The sequence below is a fragment of the Theropithecus gelada genome, chromosome 14 (assembly GCF_003255815.1).
Source record: "Theropithecus gelada isolate Dixy chromosome 14, Tgel_1.0, whole genome shotgun sequence".
In the NCBI taxonomy this organism is placed as follows: domain Eukaryota; kingdom Metazoa; phylum Chordata; class Mammalia; order Primates; family Cercopithecidae; genus Theropithecus; species Theropithecus gelada.
In genome coordinates this window covers 100,395,607-100,421,562 of record NC_037682.1, presented here as the reverse complement: position 1 = coordinate 100,421,562, position 25,956 = coordinate 100,395,607, and the positions used below count along the sequence as shown (strand labels likewise).

At 36.7% G+C, this 25,956-nt stretch overlaps 1 protein-coding gene across 1 annotated transcript in view; it reads right to left on the bottom strand.

Annotated features, from left to right (window-relative positions):
* The window catches only part of DDX10 (DEAD-box helicase 10), a 277,131-nt gene that overhangs the window by 200,266 nt on the left and 50,909 nt on the right, over nt 1-25,956 (bottom strand). The window contains exons 11-13 of the mRNA XM_025358098.1: nt 24,865-24,952; nt 20,902-20,990; nt 17,311-17,776 (exon numbers count right to left, since the gene is read on the bottom strand). Coding sequence (XP_025213883.1) covers nt 17,311-17,776; nt 20,902-20,990; nt 24,865-24,952 — 643 coding nt within the window. The remainder of the gene's footprint in view (nt 1-17,310; nt 17,777-20,901; nt 20,991-24,864; nt 24,953-25,956) is intronic.

The window sequence follows — 25,956 nt, the reverse complement described above, 5'->3', positions numbered from 1 at the left end:
TTAAAATGTCAAAAAAATAACAGACACTGACAAAGTTGTGGTGAAAAGGGAGCACTTATATACTGCTGGTGGGAATGTAAATTACTTCAGCTACTGTGAAAAGCAGTTTGGCTATTTCTCAAAGAACTCAAGGCAGAATTACCATTCAACCCAGCAATCCCATTATTGGGTATATGCCCAAAGGAATATAAATATTATAGCCTAAAGACACATACATACATATGTTCGCTGTGGCACTATTCACAACAGCAAAGACATGGAATCAACCTAAATGCTCATCAGTGGTAGACTGGATAAAGAACATGTGGTATATATACACAATGGAATACTATGCAGCCATAAAAAAAGAAAGAAATCACGTCCCTTGTAGCAACATGGATGGAGCTAAAGGCCATTAGCCTAAGCAAACTAACATAGGAACAGTAAACCAAATACCACATGTTCTCACTTTTAAGTGCAAGTTAAACATCACTGAGTACATATGACCATGAAGGGAACAAGAGACACAGGGGCCTACTTGAGGGTAGAGACAGGAAGGTGGGTGAGGGTAATAAAAAAAAAAAAAAAAAACTACCTATCGGGTACTATGCTTATCACCTGGTGATGAAATAATCTGTACACTAAACCCCCATGACATGCAATTTACCTATGTAACAAATCTGCACATATACCACTAAACCCAAATTTTTTCAAAAAAAGAAGGTGGGTAGCCAAAACTTCTCATGAAAACAAAACAAAACAAAAGAAAACCCTAAAACCTAAAATTTAAGATGACATAAGAGGACCATACAAAGAAAACAGGTCCTAGAGATCAAAGCAATCTGAAAAGAAAGGGATGGTGGGTGGATTAATTTAGGTTTAGGAATGATTTCACACAAGATACTTACTCGGCATCTGACCAGCTTTTCAAAACTAACACAGGAGTCTATCTAAGATTAACCCATTCAGAAAACTAATATTTACTAATCCTTTATATTCCTGATACTTCTTCTACCAGATGGTACAGACTCAAATTGGGGTAAGGAATCTGAATAAGCAAAGATAAAAGAAGAACCAGACTTGAATTGAAAAACTTCTAATCATTTACTCATTCATTACACTCAATAGCCAGCTACTAAGAATGTATTACAATGACAGGCAAACCTGACAGATAACCCAAAAATTAATAATATATATTCCTTACCTTCATGAAGGTATATAGTATAGTGGGGAAAACAGGTATGACAGCAGTATGCTGAGTGCTTTAACAGCAGTGAGTGCTTTAACAGCAGTAAGCACAGATTGTTCAGAAAGCACACTTTGGAATACTTAGCCCCAGAAAAGTTAACTGCCCACACTAATTTAGGGTCTTATAAAACAAAAGCAATGACTTTCACATGGAGGAATCTGTGTCTCTCTGGAATTCATGTTGATCATTTCAAGTAACTTTTCTCATTTGGGAGAAGCCGACAAAAACAGAAAAATGGAAAGAGTTTTGCTATATTTTGCTACTACCTAGCTTTGGGAAGCCATCATCCATGGGCCCCTCACATTTCTGTACATCTTGTGTCAGCAACTTTTCCACACTATTTTATGGATGTCTGGATAGCATACAGCCTTAGGAGAGACAAACAGTGTCTCCCTGCGGGGGGAGGTGGGCAGATTGTTTCCTGACCAGAATAAAGACAGCTTCTCCCTCAGGGGCCAAAGTTGTCCAGGTTTGCTAGCAGCCTTTTAATAACAATAGGGGTCTCCTAAACTTGAGCTTGTACACCTAGAACACAAACCCACTCTGTGGAGAGCACCAACCCAGGCCTATCTCCATGTGGCCCCTGTGGGACTTGATGGGCAGGGGAACCAATGCAAACTTGAAGCTTATACTGCCTGCTGTGCCATGAGTTGTCCAGCAACGTAAGAAAGTGTGGCAGGCTAATATATGAACCTGCAAGTAGGGTAGAAGAATCTCAGACTCTTCATAATTCTTGAAACCTAGAGAATCTCTTTCGTCAGTAAATAAATCAGAAAAGCCAAAGAAACCTGAAATTTCTGTCATAAAACAGAGGTGATGGGGCTTGAGGTAGGCAGGGAAAAGGAGTAACTTGGTATGCCATACCTAATCAATTAATTACAAACTCATTATAAGTCTGGTTAGTTAAGCTGGTGCTAGTAGACACACTGGAAACTAGAGAGGTAGGCTCCAGGATATTGACAGCATATTCTTGCACAATAAAATACCTCTTCTTCCCTCCTTTTTATGAAAGAGAGAGGATTAGAAATAAGTATTTCTAAAAAGATTCAATAACCAATAGTTTATTCAAGCTATTAAATAAAATGGCTCAATAGCTACTAAAACATGTATTAGTAAGTACAGTAAAATTCAGCCAACCTAAAAAACCCTTAATAGGAAATAGTAAAAAGAAAATAAGACTCACTGAAAGCCAGATTTTCATAGATTCCTTTAAAAAAAAAAAAAAAAGAGTTCAGTCTCAGAAGATTTGAGTGAGGAGTACAAATACAGCGCTTTAATAGTAATTTACCTACTCTTCGACTTGCAAAATCCTACTTTATGAATATGTCAGCAAGTAAAAGACAGTTCAGATAGATGAAAAGATGCGAAGAAAACAAAACAATGCTGATCCAAACCACAGGAGAGAGCATTATTTAGCAAGTTCGTGCTAAGTGTTTTTGGAATATGCAACCATTTCCTACATCAAACATTTTGAAATTAGTGTGCCTTCCAAAATTAGGTATCACAGCAAGGAAGAAAACATTCCTCTGCTTTGTTCCTTTCCATGACAAAAATCAGTACATATGAAAATGCATGCAGGTAGAAGAATTATGCTAATCGTGATCATCCAAAGATACAATAGGAAATATGTCTTTTTAATTTTAAAAACAAACTTGGGTGAGAATTATTAGGTGTAGGCATGCCTTATGGTTGTCACTGAGAAACTGATTCACTGAGTCTAGCAATGAGAGAGGTAGAGAGAGAACAGACCAACAGGAAGGAAAATGGCACCAAGACAGATCATCCCTGAAAATATTAGCTTCATCCTAATTTACGTATGTTTCCAAAAGTTGCAATAAGTGATATCTATTTCATGCACATTAATGCCAAGAAATTTCTTCTTAGATAGTCCAGGGACATTTACAGTGCCCAGTTTACTAAGGCACTTGTTTCTAGAGCCTAGAATTTATGCACCATAAGAATCACCACCATGTTGGCCTTATTAGAACTGTAACAAAGTATCACTGTTTTCAATCATTTGTTATGCCAAATAAAAACGAGCAGATTCTCTGCCCAACAGTATATCAAGACCGTCTGTCACCTCTATTCTAACAGCCAGCAGGCAAGCTAAAAGAAGAAGTCAAAAACAGCAACAGCCTTCTGGAGGGGAAAAAATGTCCAGAGATTGATGATCTGCTACCTGCTTAATAGAGATAAATTTTTTTGTCCTATGGCAAAACACTCCTAGCTTGAAAAATAAGTTTTAAAAATTTGGTTTATTAAAACAAAAATCATAGATGTTTCTGATCATAATGTGTTGAGGAAGAACTACATTTTATTATTTTGACACTAGGGATGAAAGTGCTGCCAATGAATGCCTTGGAAGAGGCTCAACTGAAGAAAAGGACTCTATGCTACAAACAAGCATTAAGTGCCTAACATGTGAAAGATGCTGCAGAGAATGCTGAAAAAAAGCAAGAAATGCTACCTGATTCAAAGAGATTACTTACTTTGTACTTCATTACACACTTCATTATATCTTACTACACACTTCATTATATAGACAATGTGTCTACAGATGCCTATATATTAATTCTTCTTCTTAATCTTCCTTCCCTTTAGGGGTAGAGGGTGGACAATTCAACTAGAGAACCTGCCTTAGTCTGCTTTGTGCTGCTACAACAAAATACCTGGAACAGTGTAATTTATAAAAAAGAGAGATTTCTCAAAGTTCTGGAGGCCGGGAAGTCCAAGACCAGGGCACCAGCATTTGGCATCTGGTAGGAGCCTTCTTGCTGCATCCTCACATGGCAGAAGGCAGAGGATAAGAGGGAAATACACACCTCACACATGCACAAACACCCCACAACACTGTATAATTTTAGGGCAATACAAACAGAAGAAACAAACAAAAGAATACAGAATGAGGTTTTATTATTAAAACATAAAAATAAAACAATCTAACCTAGAGGGAGACAAAGGAAGAAGCAAAAAGGGGAAAAGAAGAAGAAGAATAAGAAGAAGAGGAAGAAGAGGAAGAGGAAGAAGAAGGAGGAGGAGGAGGAGGAGGAGGACAGCAGCAGCAGCAGCAGCAGCAACAACAACAAGGGAAGCAAAGGGGTTCATTTTTCATTATTCTCATAATTTAACTTTAATATATTTTACAAAGTCATAGATCTGTGATTGCTTCAAAATTAAAACATTAACCCTTCAGCAAAGATGGCTTGAGAAACACTGCCCTAAAGACTTAAGATTTAGAAAATGAAATCTGTATGCTAATCTTATACTTATTTTATAAATAAGTTTATACTTATACTTCACTTTCACTAAGCAATAGGCATTTCTTAATATATAGACATCCCTGTTCCAATTAACATGCTAGCACCAGGTTCAAAAAAGGTCTGAATTATCTTCACATTCCCCCTAGAGTGCCTAGCTCTCAGTGTTCAGTTAACCAAGTGGCAGCTTACACATATGCTCAGAGAACCAGTAAAGCTGGAATATCTTTTTTTTTAATGTTCTTGAAATAATTTATTTCAACAAAAGCAGTGAAGTAGCCATCATGGAGAAAAGAACTTCACGACTTTCTTACTGTTTTCAAGTTTCATACTGTTTTCATTTCAAATTACCTACGGGGGAGGAGGAACAATAATCTTTTCAATGCTTAAAACCTCTACAGGTCATGATCCAGCAATGATGGAAGAGTGCCTTATACACCCTCCATGGTGACTACCTCTGACCATTCTATTTGAAATTGCAGCGTGCCACCCGCCTTCCCTCATCTCTTCATCTTGCCCCTACCATAGCACACATATTCATTTTTTGCCCATCCCACCTGTTAATGCACAGGGAATACTGTTTGTCTTGCCAACAGCTCTCAATGCCTAGCACACAGCAGGTGTTCAAATATTTGCTGAATAAATTTTTCTAAAAACTTCATGAAGCCTTCACTTAATAAGCCAGCATTTCACCTAAAATGTACACTTTTATAGTAAAGAACAAAGCTTCGCATCAAAGCAAAAGTGATTTAATTCTACCTGTTACCAACAGATGGCACTAGCCTCAGATGTTGCCTTGGACTTGAAGCTGTGTTTCAAAATGTGCATCGAAAAGAACAAAGTCAAAACAAAAATTTGCTTTGACAATTTAAAAATGTTGAAAAGAAACGTGAAAGTTGAATCCAGTGCCATCACAAAGATAGTCCTCCCGTTAATAAGTTCAGGTACAGATACACACACTGACTGCTTAGAGACTTAAAAAGTGGTCTTATGAACAGCATTTCTGGAGACTAATCTGCCATATTAGCAGTGTTGTACAGTTATATTTATGAGAGCCATATAAACAAGCAATTGTTTATGAATTTGAAAACTCCTTATTTCTAATCATTTAACAATCAAGTTCAAGGGCAATTCACATGACCTTCAAGAACAACCTGTGTCCTATTTCACATTTCTTTCATTACCTGTATGACTACCTTAAAATAAAGATAAATACGTCTGTAAAAGTAGCTGTTGAAACTTCAACCACAAAAGTAGATTCAAAAATTCAGGGTCAGCAGATGCTATGAATATTGAGTATTGTATAAAAGGAGGAGATAAAGGAAAACAAGTCAATATTTGATATAATGATCCAGCATGTTACAGAATAAACATCAAGCCAAAACCAGCTTTAAGCTTTCCACTGAAAATTTACATCCTCAGGAAGTCATCTGCATACCAAACTCAAATAGGAAAAAAAATATATAAAGCAACTCAATATATGCATCTAAGCTTCATGTTACACAATAACTACTCCTTTTGAATTGGAACAAAGCTTAGAATACAAAAAAAAGAATTAAGCACAGGATGCAAAAAAAACAGAAAGACACCTATAAGACAAATGAGCATGTATACCAAACTATCTCAGCTGGTAACATTTGAGATCATCCTACCATTGTTTCACTTCATGGTAGCAAAAACTCGGGGTACAGTAGTCTTGACTTTAGAGTTCTTCCTTCTGTTTAAGTCAACTGAACATTATATAAGGCCCCTGAACACAAATCACCAGGTATGGAAGAGAGAGAAATTAAGAGTCATATGGCTACATTATGAAATGCCATGAAAAAAAAAAAAAATACTAGCAAAATAGACAATTGGAATCCAGAGGTCAGCGTGTTGAAGAAGTAAAGGATGGTTTCAAAGAAGCGACAAGATAAGCACTGAATCTTGAAAGATGTGAAATGCTGGAGTGGGAAGAAAATAATCCAGGAAGGAATCCTTCACTGTTTAAGTGGAAACTGGGAAGAATGGTCTCACAGGACAATAGGATAGGGGCTAGCTTACAAAACCCAACTGCAAGCGTGAACTAAAGGGTAGTACGGAAGGTAAACCACTTGAAAAAAATACTAATTTGACCAAGGTTCACAGGAAGATGACTCAGAAGAACACTGAGAACGAATTATGAAGCTTATACCCCCCAGCCAAGAATGAGGTAATAAGAATCTGGGGGCAGAATGGCAGTGCAAGTAGGAAGTGAAAATGGAACACTAAAAGCCACCACTAAATGTAGAAATGACAGGAATCGAAGCAAGCACAATTATACTGAGGCAAGTCAGAGGGGCCTAAGTACAGACTCCAGTTCTAGCACTTCACTAACTATGGAACATTAGGCAAGGAAGTAAGTGAACCTGTCAAAGCCTGTGTCTGAACTTGTAAAATGACAACACTACACACAAAGCTGTGGTAAGAATTTAAATAAATGAGATATGATAGTCAAAGTGCATGGTAAGTTATAAAAAAATTGATAGACGTTAATCTTTTTCCAGCACTTATTTTACAAATACATAGTCTAAGCTCCTAAAAGTCACTAAGTACCTAACACAGTCCCTGGCATCTATTAGGTAATTGCTGCTGAAAGGAGAAAAAAAGAAAAATGGGAAAAAGAGAAAAAGTGAAGAGACAAGAGGCAGAAAAATCCTAGCTCCCACATAGCAGAAGCTTGATTTGAAACTTGGAATCTTTTTCTAAGAGTATACTTATAAGCTTCAAAGTTAGCTAATCTGTGTTTTAACACCAACAGTGAGTTCTTACAGTACTAAAAAAAGAAAAAGCTACTTAAAAAAAAAGTAGGACTAAATCAATGTAAACAGGATCTGGAATCAACTCTAAGGCACAAAGTATAATCTATGGGTATCATTCAAATCTTAATTAAAACTGACTTATGTTTACTGTTAAGAAAGCTTTAAAAGGACATTTGTTGAGCTAAAATGGAATCTACCCAGTCTCATTTCTAAAAAGGTTTAAATTGAAAAAGAAAAGAAAGCATATGCTTAGAGATTTCATGTTCACATTTAAGGAAATAAATGTTCCAAAAATAAATTTTAATTTAATCATTTTAGTTATATGTTCATGCTCTTCTCTAACACTGTCTCCCTGGAGGTCAACTTTCTAACACACAACAAGACAATCAGCCAAAGCAAGGCTCTTCCCTATGGCGGGAGGTCAGTCAGCCGTCTCTTACCGCCTTTGTGCCTGATCACTCCACCTGCACTCTCTCCTGCACATGTCTTATTGCTTCATCACTCGTGGCACCCTCTCCACGGCTAAGAAAATCTTATTGTCCTTCACCGCATTGATCTCATCAAACAGAAAAGGATTGTGACAAGGCAGCATTCCAGAAGGCCTTGCTTGCACCTGGCACTCAATGCCTCTCGTCTCCATTCACACCAAAGTCTAAAGGCAAACATTCATTTTATACTCCAAGTGTGTGCACACAATGAGTAGCCCAAAATTATTTACAATACTGTCAATTACACTGACATTACCCAATTACAGAAGGCAAACTACACACAAATAATGGTAGGCATGATAGGAGAGAAAGAAAATGTGACTTGGCATCACAAATAGGTTTCACTGCTAACTTCACCACTGTGACCTTGGACAAGTCACTTAAAAGCCTTCCTTTCCTCCTCCGAAATTTTAAATAATAGCTACCTTTCTTGTCATGAGGAAAAATGAGAACTTATGCAGAAAGTGTTCAGTATATGGTAAAATGCCAAAAAATAATTATAGTTTTAATTATAATGATATGATTATTAGACATATTCCATACAATCTACAATTCAATGGGTTCCTACTGGCTCCAAGTTTCAATGTGGTTCTTGTACAAATCTCCTTTTTCCAGAAAGATAAGAAAGGAAGAAAAAGATAATCAAGATAAAGAGAATAAGTTATAAGTAACAAAGCCAGTTCACTCCTGTGTCTGGTATGGTGTCTATAAAGACAATTCTAAAACATGAGCAACAAAAATTTCAACAAAGTCAGCAGTGTCTGGAAAAGTGCTTAGTCTTCCCACAGGGAATATAGTCAGTTATATGTGCAAATGATAGTATTATTCCCATTTTATGTATAGTTTGATTTTTCTGTATCTGGTATATCCTTAAAAACAGGTAATAAAGGAAAAAAGTAGCCTCCAGTGACTGATGGACGCATATAACACTAAAACATAAAATGCAAAAGTAAAGGATAAAATGGAAAGCCAGGCTGGGTGCAGTGACTTATACCTATAATCCCAGAACTTTGAGAGGCTGGGGCAGGAGGATGGTTTGAGTCCAGGAATTCAGGATCACTTGAGCCCATAAGGTCGAGGCTGCAGCAAGCCATGATGACACCATTGCACTCTCCAGTCTGGGTGACAGAGAGAGACTCTGTCTCAGAAAAAAAAAAGGAAATCCAATTGAGATCATGGATGCAGAGTCACATTTAAAACCAATTGCTTAAAAACATGGAGAAGAATCAAAAGATATTAATATGAGTGAAAATAAGTATTAATTTTTAAAATTCAAAAGTAGGTAGCAGGTGAAGTTAAGACTAGGAGAGGTAGTTCAAAAAAGGGCTGGGTGCGGTGGCTCACGCCTGTAATCCTAGCATTTTGAGAAGCTGAGACAGGTGGATCACCTGAGGTCAGGAGTTTGAGGCCAGTCTAGCCAACATGGTGAAACCTTGTCTCTACTAAAAATACAAAAATTAGCCACCTGTAATCTCAGCTACTCCAGAGGCTGAGGCAGGAGAATCACTTGAGCCTGGGAAGCGGAGTTTGCAGTGAGCCAAGATGGACCACTGCACTCCAGCCTGGGTGACACAGCGAGACTCCATCTCAAAGAAAGAAAGAAAAGGCAATTAGCCTTTCTATTTCAACTGGAGAACCACGAACTTCAACTCTACTGTTTGTGCACAGTACTAGGGAATGCACAGGAAGAAACAGCAAAACATTCCTTGTTTAGCATCAAAAATCCTATCAACTGCCCCAAAATGTTCCTCATATTCAACAGACATGACATAATACTTTAAATTTATTACAGTAAAAAAAAAAAAAATGCAAGTACATGTGTACTTTAAAGATAGAACTTCTTACAGTATAATGCAAATGTAGTCTTAGTAAACAGAATTTTACAACACTATAATTAGATACTACCACTTACTATCTAAATTAAATTATAAAGCTCGGCCTACATAAGTATATCATTTAGAGTCAAGTTTTTTATGCTCACATTTATAGAAAGTTCAACAATACCTTTTGAACCATTGTAAGTCAATGAGGTGAACTTCACAAAATACAGGTTTTCCAAAAATAAACCCTACCTATGAGTTCTATATAAGTCACAGCAAACAAAACCAAAGTGAAGGAATAAGAAATTCAGTAAATTCGGCCGGGCGCGGTGGCTCAAGCCTGTAATCCCAGCACTTTGGGAGGCCGAGACGGGCGGATCACGAGGTCTGGAGATCGAGACCATCCTGGCTATCACGGTGAAACCCCGTCTCTACTAAAAAATACAAAAAACTAGCCGGGCGAGGTGGCGGGCGCCTGTAGTCCCAGCTACTCGGGAGGCTGAGGCAGGAGAATGGCGGGAACCCGGGAGGCGGAGCTTGCAGTGAGCTGAGATCCGGCCACTGCACTCCAGCCTGGGCGACAGAGCGAGACTCCGTCTCCAAAAAAAAAAAAAAAAGAAATTCAGTAAATTCACTCCCTCATTCACAAAGTATTTGTGAAATTTGCACTAGTCATTGTACCAGGCCCTGGACACACACTGATCAGTAAGACAGTATTTTCCTTTTGTTGGACTGCCCTGGATTATGTTTTCCCAGGAAGACAACTCCCTACCACTGAGACATGTGTTGGGGGAGCACGAGTTGTCACTTTTCTACAAGCCTCTCAGTTATAAGGGAAAATCTGTCTAGGTCGTCCTCGTTGAGAAATCTCTAAGATGTGAAGCTGAACCCAGAGCTACACATACAGCTAATCTTATCAAAATGTTTAGAAGTAAAGCAATCTGAAGGAAATTCAGGACCACAGAATTTACTGACTGAAATACATCCTACTGTTCATACCAAGAATAAGAGTGGAGAACGACTATTGTTTTCCTGGTAAAATTATAATGGAGGCAGAAGAGCATCAGCCATGGAAGACAAGCTTTTACTCTGAATTGCCAAAGTGGAACTTCATGCCCACTTGAATTGATCCATTAGTTCTAATACCATGAAGAAGTTCTTCATGGTAAGAAGTTCTTCTTCTCCATGAAGAAGTTCTTCATGGTATTAGAACTAATGGATCCAGAATCCAGATCTTACAATCCACTATCAGAGGAAACTGTGATTGACAGGGGAAAGAAACTGACTTTAGAAGAATGTTTCCAGATGTTCAGAATAATTCATCAGCTTACTAGTAGTTGGGAAGGTATTTTAATGGTCACAAGAGATATCATTAAAGAATGTGCAGACCAAATCTTCTCTCTGGTGTACATTAATGATGTGCCTTGTGTTGTTTTAGAGACAGGGTCTCTCTCTGTTGCTCAGGCTGGAGTGTTGTGACTCAATCGTGACTTGCCGTAGCCCTGGACTCCTGGGCTCAAGCGGTCCTCCTACCTCGGGGAGATTACAGGTGTGAGCCACCATGCGTGGCCTGATGTACAGTATTAACAAGTGAGTTATTCTTAATTACAAAGTGGAAAATCCAGTCAGGTATTACCTGTTTAATGGAGGAAAAAAAAAGGCCCGCAACAATTTCTTTTGTTCTTCCTTGTTTCGTTTTTTTCACTCTGAGAAAAGGATATTTGCTCTGTCGAGCTGCACTGTCACAAGTAGAGACTGATTACTGCTCCCTCCATCAAGGGCACTTGTGAGACAATGGTACTAGGTGGATGCAGAATCATATTTTATGGTAGTTACTGAAATGTGGGTTATTCAATCACTCCTCAGGGACTGACAGTTTATCAGGCCAGGAGCAAGCTGTGATGTGGCAAAACCTCTCTAGATGGAGATGAGCAGATCTGATTATGGTCTGGAGGAATCTGTGACCCTCCTTCATTGAGAGCGGCATCAGGAGGTATTATGTAGTGTCACTGGGGCCCTCTTAGAACCTTGTTGGTAACCCAAAGAGACCTAGGTCATCTTGTGCCCTAATATATGTAAGCTCGGTAATCATTTGGGGGTAAAATTTTTGAAACAATTATTGTAAAGTAAGTGTTTACATGAGATAAGGAGAAGACTCCTATCTTGTATTTTTGAACTGTAGAATCAGTTCCATGTTATGCTGGTGACAGTAGTGAAAGTGAAGGAGAGAAGAAACCTGTCAATTAGTAGAACTCTTTAAACAGAGATTCAAAGAAAGGATATTAACCTAAGTATCCAACAGCAGGGGAATGGTTAAATAAAGGTTAATGGCATATTAGACAACCATTAAAAATATTTGTGAAGACACTTTAATGACATGGGGAAATATATATACCTAGAAGCATCTTTTATTTAAAAATGGATATATGAGCAGGGCACAGTGGCTTACTGCCTGTAATCTCACACTTTGGGAGGCCAAGGTGAGAAGATCACTTGAGGCCAAGAGTTTGAGACCATCCTGGGCAACACAGCAAGATCCCATCTCTATAAAAAAATTTTAAAAATTAGCCAGGTATGGTAACATACACCTGTAGTCCCAGCTCCTCACAAGGCTAGGGCAGAAGGATTGCTTGGGCCCAGGAGTTTGGGGCTCCAGTGAACCACGATCATGCCACTGCCTTCCAGCCTGTGTGACAGAGTGAGACCCTATTTCTTTAAAAAAAAAAAAAAAAAAAAAAGAACAAATGTGAATATGTACACTTAAAAAAGCAAAGACAGTTGTTATCTCTAGGTGGTGAAATTACAGGTTATTTTTATTTGTAATTCACTGTGTTTTACTAGAGATTTTTCACCAAAAGTAAGCATTTTATAATCTGGGTAAAAGGGTATTTTATAGGAAATTTTTCTTGAAACCATTCTTGCAGAGTCCCCCGCCCTGTCCCTCGAGAACAGAGCACTCAACCTTGGAAGAACATCATCTCTGGTGCCCTGGATGTGAGAAATACTAAGTCTGAGCAGGATTGAGAGGAAAGGAACCTAAGTTAGGAAAAGGGCTTGTTGTTTTCTTAGAATGAGCATTTGAAATTTTTACAGCAATTTGCCAAAGTAATTTCATGTTTCCTGAATTTAAAAATATTTTTCAAATGGGCTTGTATACTGTGTGTGCTTTTAGGGGTTTTTTTTTTTTTTCATTTTTCTAGGACTTTTTTCCCCCAATTTAATAAAATTTGCATTTACTAAAATGTACCCATAAGGGTCATGATTTCACTCATCTTTAACCATGCCCTTGTCACAGCATAAAATGAAAATGTAGTTGTTCAAATAGGAACGCTAAAGTTGAAGGATGAAATAGTTGATCTCTTCACATATATTTTCTATGTGTCCTTTCTAGGAATGACTAAAAAGACTTAATGTGGAAACTATACTTGAAAGTATAAAACAGTCCAAACAAGAAAACTTAGACACTGACGTTAGGTAAGGAGACTATACCTTAGTTAACATTTAAACGAAACCAGAATGAATTGTTACTGTTTTGATCATGGATGTAATGGATATTTTAAAATTAGCTATTAATTGATTTCTAAAATAGAAAATAAAATCAAGAACCCTCCTGTTTAAAGTGAGAATACAATTCTGAATTTATTCATATGGCAATAAAATTCTGAGTATTTTTACTTGAGTAAAAAAAAAGACAATATTTCAAGGAATTTGGAACAAAGTAGAGAAGGCAGGCAAATGAACAACTGTGTGTGACAGGGGACACAAAGGAAAGTTAAAAGCCAGAGGCAGTAACTTTACCGTTTGAGGACATCTTACAAATCAACAGGAAACAGACTAATATCATAACAGGGAAAAATATGTATAAACTATATATACACAAATTAAGAAAGAAATCATAACTGTCTAAATAATTGTTAATATTAATATAAATTATTCATATTCATATTAGAATCAAAAAGAGATTCAAACAATACAGACACTAGTAGGACAACGATCAACATGATCTCTATGCTGGCAAAATATACAAAAAGCTTTCAAAATGTGTCATATTCCCAGTCATCACAAAAAAAGAAAACTGCAAACCAGTATCCCTCACAACAACAGAAAGATCCTTAAAAAAATACTAGCAAATAGAATCCTATAATATAAAGAAATCTTGCTTAAATGGAGTTTTCAAAGGAATTTAAATTTGATTCAACATGTAGCAGGGGAAATCAATATACCATAATCAAAAGGCTAAAAACCACCACGTCATCACCTTAATGTTTACAAAAAAAGCATCTGGCACAAGTCACAATTCATTTTATCATAAAAACACTAAGTCAGCTAGGAATAGATGGAAGCTTCTTAACCTCATAGGTATTTACAAAAAAACCCACAGCTAACATCAGATGTAATGGTAAAAGACTGAATGCTTCCCCCTCAGTAAGATCAGGAACAACACAGCAATATCTACTTTTACCACTTCTATTCTACAGATCCTACACTCGGTATAATCAAGCAAAAGAAAAAGAAATAAGAAATACAAGGCGCACAGATGATAAAGGAAGAAATGAAACCATCTTTATTCACAAATCTCATAATCAGCTACAGAAAAAAATCCAAAGAAACTCCCAAAAAGCCACAGAAACTAATAGGTCAGTTTAGAATGATCAGTCTACAAAAACAAACTATTTCTATATACTGGCAACATATAATTGGAAATTGAAATTTTAAAAATACCATATATAATAGCATTAAAAAAATCAAATAGTAAGAGATGACTCTAACAAAATATGTGCACATTACATGTGCTTAAAGTTATAAAGCAATGCTAAAAAGACACTAAAGAAGGCCTAAATAAAAAGGTATTGTTACAACGTCAATTCTCTCCAGTTAGATTTACAGATTCAATGCAACCTCAGTGAAGTCATCGGCAAGCTTTTTATATGAAGTAACTAGCTAATCCAAAAACTTATATGAAAATGCAATGGTCCAAAATTAACCAAAGCAATTTTAAGAAAATATATATCAGTTGACAGACTCACAGATCTAAGACTTACTATAAAACTACACTAATCAAGATTGGTGTTATTGGTCAAAGGACAGACATATAGAATAGGAGTCCACAAAGAGACCCACACATATATGGTCAACTGACTTTCAAAGAGTCAAGGTAGTTCAATAGAAAAAGCATAGTTTTTTCCAAACAAATGGTACTGAATCAATTGGATACCCACACGCAAAAGAAGTGTACCTTGACCCTTACTTAGCATTATATACAAAAATTAAGGCGAAGTGGATCCTAGCCCTAAATATAAGTGCTAAAACTGTAAAACCTCTAGACGAAAACACAGGAGAAAATCTGTGACTTTGGGTCAATCACAGATTTATCAGATATGACACTATATAAATTACCTAAAATGTGATAAATCAGACTTCAAAATTTAAGATACCTGCTCTTTGCCAGACACTTAAAATAAAAACAAGCCATAGATTGGGAGAAAGTATTAGCAAAATATATCTGATTAAGGACATGTATTCAGAATATATAGACAACTCTTAGAATGTACTAAGGCAACACCATTTCAAAAGAGAGACAAAAGACTTGAAGACATTTCACCAAAGAAGATATATGAATGGCAAATAAGCACATGTAGAGATATTCAGTCATTAGGGAAATGCAAATTAAAACTGCAGCAAGGTATCACTACATGCCTACTAGAATGGCTAAAATTAAAAGACTGACAATACCATGTGCTGACACAATGGGAGGCAACTCAAACTCCTATCCACTGCTGGCAGGAACATAAATTGGAAGAGCTGATTTGGAAAACAACTGGGGAGTTTCTCAAAGTTAAATATACACTTAACATATGTTCCCAGTAACCCTATTCCTGGAAAATAACCCCAGTTGTTTCCCCGAGAAATGAGAAAATTATTTACATAAAAACATATATTTGTATAATGACTTTTGTCATAATCACCAAAAACTGGAAACAACCAATGCCAATTTAAAGCTGAAGAAAACCTATCGTACATCCATACAATGAAATACTCAGCAATTAAAAGGAACAAACTACTGATACATGCAGTAACATTAAGCTAAATGAAAAAAGCCAGACACAAAAGGCTAAATACTGTATTATCCTATTTATATATCGTTCTGAAAAATGCAACACTACAGGGGTAGAAATCAGATCAGTGGTTGCCAGAGGCTGAGTGAAGGGTAAAGTAATTGCAAAGGGAGTAAGAAATATTTTGGAGTGATGACGCTGTTCTATTCTTAATTGTAGTAATTACACAACACCATACATTTGCCAAAACTCAAACTGTAAATATTAAAGAGTTAGGATAATTTAGATAAGTGATATACAGTAAAACTTTTTTAAAAGTTTAAAAAGTTGTTTTGCTATATACATTTTTCAAATGCCAGATGAGCTATTAGTACTTAGACACATGTCCTACTTACGTGAACTCATGGTATTATAAAATTATATCATTCCTTCTCATCTTAACTTGAGGCTTTGGTTATGTTCATGATTCTTAGAAAGTGGTATACATAATAGTTAATACAGTGGCTAAATTATTTAAAACAAAAATCTAACTTCTTGTATTTAACTTTGCTGATACTTAACTACAGACTTAAAATGATCTAATTTAAAGCAGGATGAGACAGTACAGGATTATTGGATGACAGCAATGAGAATTAAAGTCAAAATACCTATGTTCGAATTCCAGCTTTGCCATTTACTACTTGTGTACCTCACTACAGTATATTGTTTCTGTGCCACAGTTTTTTTTCCGTCACCTGTATAATGAGATAGTAGTAACGACCTCTGCAGTTATTTCAAGCACTAAATGAGATAATGTTTAGAAAATGACTAACACAAAACACATATAAAGTGTTCAATAAGTACATTTTCTAGGTTTTTAATTTTAGTTACTTAAACACTTTTCTAAGTTTCAGTCAAAATCTATTATGTATTTCCTACTGTGAGTCTTGAAATTTTATTCAACATTGTATAAAGAGTAAGAATCAAGCTCATTTTTTACTCAATTCCCTTTTAAAAAGATGATCAAGAATAAAAGCATAGAAAGTAGAAAGGGGAATAAGAGAGAAGGGGAAACACATTTACTATGCACCTACAAAAGTATCCTAAAAAACAAGTGCTTTATCTAAATGGATTATTTCTTTTGTTCCTCCTAGAAGACGGCTACAGAGAAACAAAGGATTTACATGAAAACTTTTCATAAACATTCATAACTAGCCTTTAAAAAAGAACTGTTCAATTTCTATTTAAGATACTGGCTTGGTTCCCATAAACAAATGTCGCATTAAGAGTAAAACTTATGTTTAGAAAGATTTAAATAATTACAACTGTTCCTTATAATTTACTCAGAAAGTAGTATCTTAAGAATTATAACGAAGGATCCTCATGCCATAAACCAAGAAACTTCATTGCCTTCCTTTGAGACATAATCGGGACTTTGGCAGCTTTTAAAACACAGCATCAGAAAACCAGTAAATAAGATTAAAGTTGTTAAACCTCTTAGAGCTCCCAAAGTTATGAAAAATATGAAAATTCACTGGCACTTACTCTGTGTCTAAATATGGGGGAAAGGAGGAAGAGTTCATTGCAAAGAAACCCGGCCTCAGTTTCTCTTAGTTTTCACTTTCTCTCAGTCCCCAAAAGGCAACAATAAGCACATAGTAAGACAATGTAATAGAAGACCCTCCATTGGGAGTAAACTTACCTGTAATGTTTTATCCTCTTTAAGGTCCAATCCAAACACATTGTGCCGCTTCACCTTCAAGAAATCAGCATCTTCTTCCTCCTCATCTCTGTCCAGGAACTGCGTAGGAACTTCCTTGATCTTCTGTGCTTCACTGGTGTTAGGAAGAGATGGAGCTTGAGATCCCTTTGCTTTTGCCAGCTTCTCTTCCATTTCTTCTTCATCGTCTTCCTCTTCGTCCTGTTCTTCATCATCAGTATCATTATCCAGTCTGTGCTCTGTCCCTTCGAGTCTTTTTCCACCTTTCTGAAGGATGGACATTTTCTCATTGAAGTAGGCTCTAAATTCTTCCACTTCGTCATTGGTGAGGGAGGGAGCCCTTGGCTCAATTACTTTATCGGCTTGGCTCATTACCAATTCTTTGGTGGGTTGTTTCTGCATTTTCTGAAGAAATCTTATGCGTGGTGCCACAGCAAGACCAAGAGACCTTAAATATGGAAAAATGTGAAAACAGTCATCTCAACACTGATGATATGTTTATAGGTGTCATAGAAGAGTTTCTCAAGAGCAGAGATTTCTAGAGCTTTTTTAAAGAAAATGTTCCTGTGAGATACAACTCAATACTAACAGGTTAGTTGATGCAAAAAGTAAGGCAAAATACACTGAACACCTGTCAGAAAACATTTTAGACACTGTTTTTTCTTTAAGAGGGTAACATGGAATAAGATAAAGAGCACTGAACCAGAAACAAGATAACAGTTCAAGTACTAGACCCGCCAATTTCCAATTCAACTCTCTCAGCTTCAGCTTCCTTATAACATGGAAATAACAGTACCTGCCAGGCCTAACTCACATTCGCTGTAAAGATCCAATTAACTAACTACATGAAAGTACCTCATAAAATGTTAAGCACTAAATAAACCAGAGAAGACATGACCATGAAAGGACAAAACACAATTCTCTACAGAGAAAGAACTAGAGTGTGGTCCCCATCTCCCTACCTGAAACAGAATATGGCACAATCATTGCTATAAAAATGGATTTTATAAACCAAACACCAAAAAAAGAAATTAAAAAATCTTGTTTTCTCCATCAATGATCAATATTCAATTTAATATCATGTCTTTCCCAGCTTGGATCAAAGCTAATAGCTTTCATTAAGTTCTCACTGATCAATGAAAAATAAAATCTTAGATTTTATCAAGGATTGCTCTGAATAAACAGTAACATCATAACATGAATCCACTGCTCTTTTCCTATCTGACATGGTTCAAAGAAACTGAGAGATGTAATGTTGAGAAGCATGGATTCAAAAATAAGACTGCTGAGGTTCAAAATATGGCTTCCACTTACTAGCTGTGAGATCTCAGGAATATGATTTAATCTTTCTATACCGGAGCTTTCCCATTTGCAAAACAGGGTGCTAAGAGTACCTACCTCACAGGGTTGTTGTAAGAATAAATTAGTTGACAGATGTAATGCACTTAAAACTAGTGCCTGGCATATAGGCAACTAATGAAAACTTGATGTCATCACCGTCACCACTGTTAGGGTTAGGATCATGAACTCATCCAGATAATTTCTCTCAATGTATTGCACTTACATTTTTATGTCTCTCTCAGCTACTAAAACAGAGTTTCTTGAAGGTAGCAGTACATCTTATACATCTAAAATTTAACATCTAGTATAATGATTTGCACATATTAGGTATTCAAAACATGTTTCTTTAGTAAAACTTTAAAACCTTTAACATATCTTAAATAGCACTGCTTTAGGTTTCAAAGGCTTCTAAAGGAAATTACACACCTCAAGGAAACTACACAGCTAACTATCTACAAAAAGTAAAATACCAAATTCAACTATACTAAAATCTGTTCTCAAAGTTAATTTTCTGCCTTCTCTAAGCACCACAAAAAGCAAAAGTCATCAACTACCAATAGATAAAATTTACTGGAATCTATTCCAACAAACGGTCCCCTAAATATGGCCTACACTATTAAAGACCTGTGCCTTTCCTATCTGCTAATATCCCAGGTAGGTCAAGTCAGAAAACCAGGACAAAAATTCACAGGGAGCCAAAAGTCAGCTAATAACCTAAGCTACAGATCATATTCAGAAATAATAAAACTAGGAACTGGTATATAAACATGAGCAAACAACAACATGTTATCCATGGCACGTGGTTTTCCATCTATCACTTAAATGGAAAGCTGGCAGCCCTACACTGCTATAAAGCAATTTAAAAGGTTCAAAAATGTAATAACTGACATATTACCTGTTATGGTAAACATACAGTCTAACAAAGAATAGAAAACAGCAGCTCACTCAGATATATGTTGTAGTTAGACTCAGTTTAAAGGTAAAGGCACTCAAATTCCTAAGAGCAAGTCAAACATACAGACCTTGCCTTGTAATCACATATTTCACCATAGTCTGTGAAATTTCATGCTGATATTCAAAGTATGATTATCTCAAAGGTGCTTCCGTAAGATTATGTCAATGTTTTTACCACTCCCACAGGTAGGAGCCCACTGAAGAATAAACATTCCTCCTTTATAGGTCAAAAGGTTAAAACAAAACAAAACAAAACAAAAAACCTGGCCAGGCGCAGTGGCTCATACCTGTAATGCCAGCACTTTGGAAGGCTGAGGCGGGGGGAATCACTTGAGCCCAGGAGTTTGAAACCAGCCTGGGCAACATGGCGAAACCCTGTCTCTACGAAAAATACAAAAAGACTACCCAGACATGGTAGTATACACCTGTAATCCCAGCTACTCAGGAGGCTGAGATGAGAGGATCACCCAAGCCTGGGATGTCAAGGATACAGTGAGCCATGATCACACCACTGCACTACGGCCTGGGTGACAGAGTAAGACCTTGTCTCATCCCCCAAAAAAAGCCCTCAAATACTAAGCCAAAACAAAACCAACCATTCTGTTTCATACAATAGTAACCTCAGTTACCAAAAAAGGGGCATCTTGCCATAGTAACTGTTAGTACCTGTAAGAAACACCAAGACAGGAGGAATATTCAGGTAGTAAGCAATAGAGGAAAATAACCTAACTTAAGAAGAATCAGCAAAGAGACTCACATCCAAAGCACAAAATGTCTATGGTAATCCAGGCAAGGGTTTCAGAGAACAAGAGAACTACAGAAGACACAAAGATTTCAAAGAATGCTTATTGGTTGCTCTCCATCTCCTTTGAGATCAAACTATAGGAAAGAGCCAATGTCACTTTAAGGAACTGATACTTACAAATAACAAACTGCTCCCTGATAATAAGAACTGAACGCTGAACTAATTTTCTGCCAAGCTGATTTGTTCTTTTCCACTGCGAATCTTTAACAAACAGATTCGTTTAACATAAGGCAGAGTGGTTTAAACTAAGAATCTCAGAGAACCAGGTTTCAAACAAATTCTTTCTGGCCGGGTGTGGTGCCTTACGCCTGTAATCCTAGCACTTCAAGAAGTTGAGGTGGGTGGATTGCTTGAGCCCAGGAGTTTGAGACCAGCCTGGGCAACATAGTAAGATCCCATCTCTAAATTAATTAATTAATTAATTCCCTCTAACTTTGAGGATTCACTATTACAACTATATCATGAATACTTACAGGGCATATTCAGGTATAGGTAACTTGCTCACATCAAATACTTCTTTATCCTTCATTAGATATACCGATCGTATATAGGAGACAAAACACTGTAAATTAAGAGTTTGAAAAGTACAATATAATAGCAATTAAAAATGAGTTTAGACTAAAATATAAGAAAATTAACCAATGGGATAAATTCAATAGTACTGAAAAACCACAAAACAGTTCAGTATATCTCCATTCCATACACACATGAAAACCTACTTTTTAGAATTGTAATATTAGAAAAAAACTTTGCATTTGGTTTCATAAAGCCAACCTAACCCAGAATATCTTCTTTCCAAAAAGCTACTCTAAAAGTTAGTATAATTCCATTACAATAAGGTCCACCATTGGGAAAATATAGGCTTTGGAATAATATAGATTTGGAATCTATTCAGAGCTCAAACTCTTACTGAGCAAATTTCTTGTTTCTCTCCATGTCAGTATCCTCATCTATCAAATAAGATACATTACCTTCTACTTAGAGTGTTATGAGAATAAAATTAGAAAAACGCACGTAGATACCTAGCATATCTTCTAGAATATAGTAACAAGTGCTAGTTATTGATAATTTTTTTATTGTTGTGTCAAAAGATAAGTTTTTCAATGAAATAAAATTTTACATATTGAGATTTAATAAAACCATGTCAGGAAAAACTTTATTGCTAAAGCTTTTCCTTTTTATGATTTCAAGGAATTCATCATTAACTTGGAATATTTTCTTCTGTTCCTGTTTAAAAAAAAAAAACAAACAAAAACTATCTTCATACTAGAGTTACAAAACCAGAATATAAACAGGGTCCTGATCCTTTATCAGTTCGTCAAATAAACAGGTAACAAAACACAACTAGGTAATATTTTATTTTTAAGTTGACTTTTGTAAAGTATATTTAGTTCCTGTTTGCATACTTCCTAAACTTCACATTTTACCTAGCTTTACAATAATCCTTTCTACTCAACTAATCTCCAAACCATTTTCTATCTCCATGGGCATAAAAAACAATGAATGACACCAGTTTAAAAATAATTTTTCCCCTACAATCATCTATAAGCAACCACCTCAGTTGCTTATCACTTTTATTCTATCCAGATTATAATCAAAACCTAGAAAATCACTTCTATGAAACTAGATAGCTTGCTGCTGCTGGCAACACAGTTAGCCATTCTGTTAAACCATGCGTGACAACCAATGAACTACATCATTTATTTCAACGTGCTTTTCTATAATCAGTGTTCTGGAAGACTCATCTATTGTATGCACAAACCAGTGAAACAACATCTTTCCAATGTTTCTTATTTTCTGATAGATAACTGAATGACCTCCTAGGCCTGCAGTAAGTCATGACATACCAAAATTAATCTAATATTTTTAAATGTGTGTACTACTTCCAAAGCTCCTAGAAGATTTTAACTGCAAGTTTGAAGAATGTTTGCTAGAAAAGACATGCACACGTTTGCATGCCCAAAATTTTTAAGAAAAATGAATATTAACAATTTGTTCGAAGATCCTCTAATGAAAAGGTTCTCAGGTAAAGTAAGCTTACAGAAGTCTAACTTGGTATAGCTTACAATTGATGCTCTCATATTTTGGAATGAATTTCTACTGATATAACACAGTAGGTCTCAAGAAAGCTAGAAGAGACCTGGATTTCGGTCTCAGGTCTTCCACTTAATAACTGTTACCCTAGACAATTTTTTTTTTTTTTAAGACAGAAACTCACTCTGTAGCCCAGGCTGCAGTGCAATGGCACAATCTCGGCTCACTACAACCTCTGCTTCCAGTGTTCAAGCAATTGTCATGCCTCAGCCACCCAAGTAGCTGGGATTACAGGCATGCACCACTACACTCAGCTAATTTCCTTGTTGTTGTTTTTAGTAGAGACAGGGTTTCACCATGTTGGCCTGGCTGGTCTCAAACTCCTGGCCTCAAGTGATCCACCCATCTCAGCCTCCCAAACTGCTGGGATTACAGGTGTGAGCCACCGCACCCAGTCATCCCAGACATTTTTTAATTTTCAAGCTAGCATTTATCCATCTGTACAGTCAAATCAATACCACCTACCTCATTGGTTGTCGGGAAGATTAGGTAACAATGCATGTAAAACAGTTTTGTCATAACTAAGTACCTGGCACACAGTAAGCACTCAAATTTTAGCCTCATCATTAATGTTATTCTAAGCACACCAATGATAATTTGCTAAAATATAAAATAAGTTAGCAAAAAATGTAAGATCTCTTCTTTAAATAAAACTTACTTCTGGCTGGGCGCAGTGGCTCATGCTTGTAATACCAGCACTTTGGGAGGCCGAGGCAGGCAGATCACCTGAGGCCAAGAGTTTTGAGACCAGCCTGGCCAACACAGTGAAATCCCGTCTCTACTAAAAATACAAAAATATAGCCAGGCATGGTGGCGGGTGCCTGTAATCCCAGCTACTCAGGAGGCTGAGGCAGGAGAATCACCTGAACCCAAGAGGCGGAGGTTGCAGTGAGCCGAAATCGCGCCATTGCACTCCAGCCGGGGCAACAAAAGCAAAACTCTGTATCAAACACAAACAAACAAACTAACTTACTTCTTTGCCAGGAATAACAGTTTCAAAACCATCACATAAAAGCCTAACTATTGAATGTTTTTCTGCTCAGGCTACTCTATCAACTTAGGGTGAGCTTTCTATAACTCTTCTTTATTTTCTTCCTCCCACCTCATCTATCTGCTGAAATAGAATCCAACCTCTGAGTTCCTACTCTCTGGCTCATTGTTGATATGCTATGGGAGATGCAAAGATCTTGTAAATGCAATAAATAGCAGTAAACGACAGGTGAAAATGATAGGGACTCAAATATCTGTTAATTCAAAGATTAGATAGATTGGAAAGCACAATGAAAAATAACTTCACATCTTCCTTTACCAAAGAATCTACTGTGGGATATTCTAAAAAACTTTAAAAAAAACAAAAAAAAAGTTTAACTAAAATAGATTTCTCACCACAAGTATGTGAGGTAATACCTACGCTAGTTAGCTTCATTCAGCAATTACACAATGTATATTTGTTTCAAAATATGTTACATACCAGAAATATGATTTATCAATTAAGAAAAATAGAACTAAATATTGACTTCTTTATGTATCTGCTAATCAAGATCTTTAAGTCCAGAGATGTAATTGGGGAACATTAAGTCATATTCATAGGTTAAAATCTCATTCCTAAAGATAATTTCACTAGAGTTCTATGCTTTCTAGAAATTCAGTCTAATGTAGGAAGATATTAATCTCACAGTCAAGAAAGTACAATCAGGAGTTACAGCAATTTTACAAAAGAAATAAAACTTAATAATGTTATCAAGTATTAGAAATCAGGCCACTGTGCATCCAAAAAATCACATTTGAGAGGATTTTCCATATGTCTTTGACAAAACTAAAGATGATTTTCCCAATCTATACATAAAAAATATTTTTCAAAATTCTGAAGAATAAGCTAGACTGGCCAGGCATAGTGGCTCATGCCTGTAATCCTAGCACTTTGGGAGGCCGAGGCGGGTGGATCACCTGAGTTCAGAAGTTCCAGACCACTCTGGGCAACATGGAGAAACCCTGTCTCTACTAAAATACAAAAAAGTAGCCAGGTGTGGTGGTGGCACACACCTGTAGTCCCAGCTACTCAGGAGGCTGAGGCACAAGAATCACTTGAGCCTAGGAGGCAGAGGTTGTAGTGCGCTGAGATCATGCCACTGCACTCCACCTTGGGCTACAGAGTGAGACTAAGTCTCAAAAAATATATATATATATATACACACACACACACACAAAAGCTAGACTTATCTATCAGCAAATTACACTGCTTGCATATCTGAAGCATAAACATGCAACCTAGAAGTAGCAGAAAATGATAAACTTCATGGTTTTTCCATTCAATGAAAGTATTCAATTGAAAAATGACTTACCCTTTGAGCTCTTTCTTTTAAATCTTGATCTTGAGCTAGAAAAGATTCCAATTTTTTCTGGACATCTATAAGTTTTTCTGGATTGATTCTTTGTAACAAAAAGATAAAGATTAAAATAAGACATCTATAAGTTTTTCTGGATTGATTCTTTGTAACAAAAAGATGAAAGTTAAAATAAGATATCTCCAAGTTGGAGACTAAAAACAGTAAGCAGCATTTTCCTATTTTCCTCAGTATTTTTAAATGTATAACTATTTCTCATCTATGAATCAGATTAGATGGAAATTAAACTAGACACAAGTTTGACACTCTTACCTACTATGAATAACACAGGAGAAAAGAAATGACATGTCAGACAGTTTCTCTAAACATCCCATGCTGAGTGAGATACTTGGATTAACACCACAGTTAGCATTGGCTACTTAACAGATAGAAAGTAGTCTCCCATGAGAGATCCATTCTATATGAAATGGAATAAATGAAATCTAATTTTTTTAAGAGGTCTCACTCTGTTCCCTCAGTGAGGCTGGAGTGTAGTGGTGAAATCATAGCTCACTGTAACCCTGAACTCCTGGACTCAAATGACCCTCCCCCATCTCAGCTTCTCAAGTAGCTGGACTATAGGCTTGCACCAACATGCCTGGCTAGTCTGTTTGTTTTTTCTTTTGTAGAGACAGGGTCTCACTGTTTTGCCCTGGCTGGTCTGGAACTCCCGGCCTCAAGCAATCCTTCTGCCTTGGATTCCCAAAGTGCTGAGTTACAGGTGTGAGCCACCATGCCTAGCCCTAATGTCATTTTTATAAATATTTCTGTTTCAGTCAAATATCATAAAATCAATTTCAAGTAATAAACAAGTAGCCAAAGACTGCAGTGATTTCCTTATTTAGAAATTAGGCATACTGGCCGGGCGCGGTGGCTCAAGCCTGTAATCCCAGCACTTTGGGAGGCCGAGACGGGCGGATCACGAGGTCAGGAGATCGAGACCATCCTGGTTAATATGGTGAAACCCCGTCTCTACTAAAAAGTACAAAAAAAAAACTAGCCGGGCGCGGTAGCGGGCGCCTGTAGTCCCAGCTACTTGGGAGGCTGAGG